General features: G+C 33.4%; 1 protein-coding gene across 1 annotated transcript; it reads left to right on the top strand.

The window, feature by feature from the left end:
- The first annotated feature begins 337 nt into the window (after window positions 1–337).
- On the top strand, window positions 338–4,708 carry LOC148612295 (uncharacterized). Its single transcript, XM_088593604.1, has 3 exons — window positions 338–839; window positions 3,333–3,493; window positions 3,743–4,708. Exons 1-3 carry the CDS (start codon window positions 617–619, stop codon window positions 4,391–4,393), a joined length of 1,035 nt encoding a protein of 344 aa, XP_088449730.1. The 5' UTR covers window positions 338–616; the 3' UTR covers window positions 4,394–4,708.
- The last annotated feature ends 236 nt before the right edge of the window (window positions 4,709–4,944 follow it).

The raw sequence follows: 4,944 nt of genomic DNA, 5'->3' as shown, positions 1-4,944 counted from the left end.
GGGTACTAACTATTTGTTGTCCAATGCATTTTTGTAATAATGCAACAAATCATTAAAAACAAAATTGACATAATTACACGACAGGTGAACTCATTTACATGTTTATGAAGAAGACACCTACATGACACTGACAAGAAATTAGTTCGACATCTTCATTGGACACGGCTCATTAATTTTGACCAATCGTATATCAGCTTTGGGCAAATTTTGTTAAACTCCGCCTATTTTCACACCATTTGTTTAACCACGCCCATGATGATCGTTAAAGGATTATCAATTACCGAATGAATAGATGTTTTTCAAACAAGTGAATTTGATTTATTTATGACAATTGAAACAGCTATTAATTCTTCAATTGGGTTGTTTAGATTTTCACGCCTGATTGAACACCAAGAGGGTTTATAACGGCTTCCACATCAGTTGTACCTCAGTACATTAGTGACTTTCAAAAGGATAAACATTATTTTGTAATAATCTCTTTGATCGGCTAAGATCTGCATATTTTCCGCATCACTGAAATATTCAAGGACATTTTATTATTGACGCAGTGCGTGAATTTTGTGGACTCTAAACATTTTATTAGTTTGTGTTTGTGGACACTATACCTTTATACAACATGCAAGGTTCTTTACCCACTTCACCAAACAGTTCCCCGAACATGTCTCTCAGTGATACATCTATTACAGAAGATGGTTTGAAGATTTCTGATCCGTGCAGAAAACTCTCGAATTCTTTGGAAAAAAGAATAGATTTTCCAGACTCTCCACAGTCCGAATGCTCTGATGGTTCCAATGGCGATGGGTCAACACCAGAAAAATCTTGCTTTGGAAAATATAAAGGTAATTAATATGTCTTACTTTACCAATATCAAACTTGTTCATCTTTTAGCTTTTATCTAATATTATTCTAAATGTAGTATTTTAGGTATATTATTTATTCTTTAAAATAAGTCTCCTAACATATACCTTTAGATCTTATGAGAATAATTTATGCTTACCTGTCTATGCGGAATGTCTCTAATTTATTTGAACATTCATATGATTGTTCGCATATTAAACATATGCAATAATTGTCCCAATTTAAGTTATATGTAGCAGTTAAAGTTTTGATTAAATGTCCACTAATATAACACAAAGACATAACAGTGCATTTAAAAAAAAAATCAAAAACAAAAACAAAACAAAAATCTATGAAGTTATAATTAACAAGCCCAAACGTTGATTGTAATGAAAAAAAAATCCCATCCAACTTTAAGAAATTGGGGGATTTTTGCTCGAAAGAATTTTCCACAAATTGTCATTATTGATACATTTTAGACGCTTTCGCCTTCGTTTTAAAGTGAATTTCTTCTGAAAGAAATCTAGATGATTTAAGTTAAATGGTCTATGAATAAATACCTATAAAATCTTAATATAATACCCCAAAAGGTTTGAATAAATGTTATTCTATTAACAAAATCTTTTGATGATTTGCAAACTCAGAAAAGAACCACATGCTTTGGGAAATTAAGCGAAAACAAATTCGATAGACCCGTTTCCCTTTTCATGTAAATAGCATTCAATTTGAAACATTTTCCCCTTCAGTTTTATAATTCAAAATGGCACATCTTAAAATTTCTACGCGTGATTTAAAATTTGACCGCTAAGAAAAGCATGTGAAAGAAATCATTTTCTCGTGTTTTCTTAAAACGAAAACCATGTTTGAATTTTTGTAATCAATTACAATTATGAAAGTTTATAATTACAGTTTGGGGACGATTACTTCAATTAACGTCACTTCAATTGACGCAAACATCGACAAAATAAAATATTATGAATGAGAGATTTAACCACTTACTTTTATAAGACAATATTAATTATTATAAAACAAGACCACAATAATTTACGAAAAAAAAAAAGAACTCTGGTTAGTTTTATTTTGTTGTCTTTTACCAAGAATTTATGGGAGCTTCCACGATTAATCAACTGAAGTCGAATTCATTACTTTCTTTATGTCAATTCGATTATTGATGTTATCCATAAAATTCGTTTTGAAGTCCAAAAGTATTAAATGATTAGCCCACTGCTCGCTATTAATGATAAATTTGGAATTCGGGTAGGCAAGTCTTTGGCATAGATCAAACGGTATTCCGAACAAAGGCATTAGGGGAGTATCTCTCATCATCATCATAAAATTCTTAGTGGAAAACATTTATTTCATCTTTCGTTTAATACTTGGCATTTCTTACATTGTGTACAAACACAAAATTCCTTAATTTCACCACACTCTAAATTGTATATACCGTCTGTCTTTTGATGTTTTCCACTTAATGGGCCTATGTCAAATTTGCAAAAGATTCAATGAACTATACTGAATTTCTCAATTGAAAACTATAATGTTCCTTTGGACATTAAATCCCTCCACTAATAACATTTAACAAGATTTTTATGTCTCTTGCAAACTTAAACAGGGTAATAATCTATTTGTAAAAGGACTTTAAAACTGTTAATACAGTAAATTGAAGCTGGAACGTACCAATTGAACTCGTGGGAGGAGGCTGTTTTTCAATCGCCATGAGTTTTTAGTGGCCAAAACAAGTGAAAACACCTGCATAAATTGATATTCAAATGAAAAAAATGAAAAGGTTTCAATTTTAAAATCAAAGACTTTCACCTCATTTAATTCGCGAAAATCTATTATCAAAATATTATTAGCGTTTCAGCACGCGCTTATAATGTTCATATGCACCAGTTAAACATATGTCAAGTTTCAAATAAATTGATTTTTACTTGGTTTTATTCTGGTCATTTACAACATACACCCATAAAACAACTGTTAAACTTTCTGGCGCTTTCTTCGTAAAATATTTCGGTTCTTTGATCCGTGCTTAGTCCTCCAAAATTTAAAATTAAAATAAATAGTCCGTACTGCAGCAAAAATGCAATTGTAATCAAATTTGGCTTAAAAGGAATTATTTCAAAATTTTGGCATAACGCATTAAAATCTTTAACACACATTAGCATGTAAGATGATCTAAAGAAAATGCGTTCTGTCTTAATACGATTACCACTTGTGCAAAATTTGTACAAAGAGAGCATCAAAGATGGCGGACCAGATAGTAATCTAAACGGGTGTGCATCATTAGAGAAAGAAGAAAACTTCTGAAACGAAACAACACTAGATGAAATTAAATACTCTTATTTAACAAACTGACATTAATTATCGTTAAAATTACTGATTAACAACTCTCAAACACGACACATGTTACTAAATATTGCCATAATAGTTAAACTGCACTTGTGAAAATGCAACCTTTTTTATTTTTACCTGATGTTTTTTTTTTACTTTTACAGAAAGCACACAGGACCAGAGAGACTTGAGACGATACAGAACAGCTTTCACAAAAGAACAGCTGAATAGACTTGAGAAAGAGTTTCTTAAGGAGAACTACGTATCCAGGCCTAAACGATGCGAACTTGCTGCAGAGCTCAACTTGTCTGAAAGCACAATCAAGGTATTTATTATGACATAATTTCAATAAATTATTTGTAGTTCACTTAGTAGTTGTTTATTAAAATATGAAAAGCAAAACAAAACTCGAGGACCAGGAAGCAACATTTTACCAAGGTAAAGACAAGAAGCAATATCAGAATGTAGAAATGGAATGTGATATCTAAATTAACAACAGAAACAAATGCCGCTGTAAGGTTTACGTTTTTGAACAGATAGACGATTGAAACTTATCTTCTTTTTTTTTCTTCAGGTTTGGTTCCAGAACAGACGCATGAAAGACAAGAGGCAACGCATGGCAATGACATGGCCGTACGGAATCCCAGCTGACCCACAGGTCTACGCCTATCTTGCCGCTGCTGCCGCCGCCCAAGCATCATACCCTTATGGCTTTCCAAATCCTGCTGCTATGTCATATCCAAGCCTTAGTCTCGGTGGACTTCCGTCTTCTGGAAACTCAGCTTTCACACCTTTGTCAAGTCCACTTCAGCCTCGCCTTGACCTTCTACAATCAATGAACAGTCCGTTACACCGTCCATTCGTCGGTCTTGATACTAGCTCCCCCCTGCGACCAGTACCCGGTTTCGACACTAGTTCACCTATATACAGACCCGGCCTTGAATCACTCCACCGTCCAGTATCTACAGCAGAATCTAGCTCACCGTTGTCAAGCTCGACACCAACTCATTCTATTGCCTCCGTCCCAAAAATGCATTTCCCTTGGATGGAATCTGCACATCCTTCAGGTGTTTGTGGTATCGCTTCCGGAAAACCTTGCACATGTGGTGTACCTAGCTTAGGACTTTCATCTTCACTAGCACCAGCTACTGCTTTTCTGTCATCAGCATCGCCCCTGAGTTTGCACAAACCAGTGCTTTCAAAACCGGAAATTGAAAGGTCGTAATGATACATAGTGACAATATAATGACAGTGCAAACAATTGATTGTGATAACTTCGTGAAACTAAATATGTAAGAGTGTGTGATTGTTGTTGTAAATTTTGTGTCTCTGCGAGAAAGGCGTCTGATAGTTGATTTTGTTAATTATTGTTAAACATTCGCCAAATCCAGGGTATGTATTTCTATAGCAAATCCATGTAAAAAAATACTCTCGGTGCGTCAGAGAAATTGCAGGAGAGACACAAATATTTCTGTACATAGTGATTTTGTTACATGTTCATGATCCATTACTGAATCATAATTAAAATTTTGAATTGATATATTTCTAGGCATTTTTTATATGAATCTACAGTTTACTATCATGACCGAGGTCAAAATTTTAAAAACATGTATATATTAAAACAGAAAACCCCCAAAAAAAAATTTTGCCGACTAAGAACACGCACACGATAAAATAAACAAAGGGCATGATTAACTTCGACCCAATTTAAATAAAAAAAAATACAAAATAAAGCAAAATATTTTTTTGTTGATTCATTACACAATAATACCAACT

Source organism: Perna viridis, chromosome 7 (genome assembly GCF_037379345.1).
Source record: "Perna viridis isolate PV_CMFRI_1.1 ecotype Kerala chromosome 7, ASM3737934v1, whole genome shotgun sequence".
Taxonomy (NCBI): domain Eukaryota; kingdom Metazoa; phylum Mollusca; class Bivalvia; order Mytilida; family Mytilidae; genus Perna; species Perna viridis.
This window is presented reverse-complemented; position numbering and strand designations above follow the sequence as displayed.

Excerpts from the sequence above, each read along its gene's own strand:
- LOC148612295 (XM_088593604.1), top strand. The coding sequence starts at position 617 with ATGCAAGGTTCTTTACCCACTTCACCAAACAGTTCCCCGAACATGTCT. Across the intron at positions 840-3,332 it reads TTGCTTTGGAAAATATAAAG|AAAGCACACAGGACCAGAGA; the intron begins GTAATTAATATG and ends TTACTTTTACAG. Across the intron at positions 3,494-3,742 it reads TGTCTGAAAGCACAATCAAG|GTTTGGTTCCAGAACAGACG; the intron begins GTATTTATTATG and ends TTTTTTCTTCAG.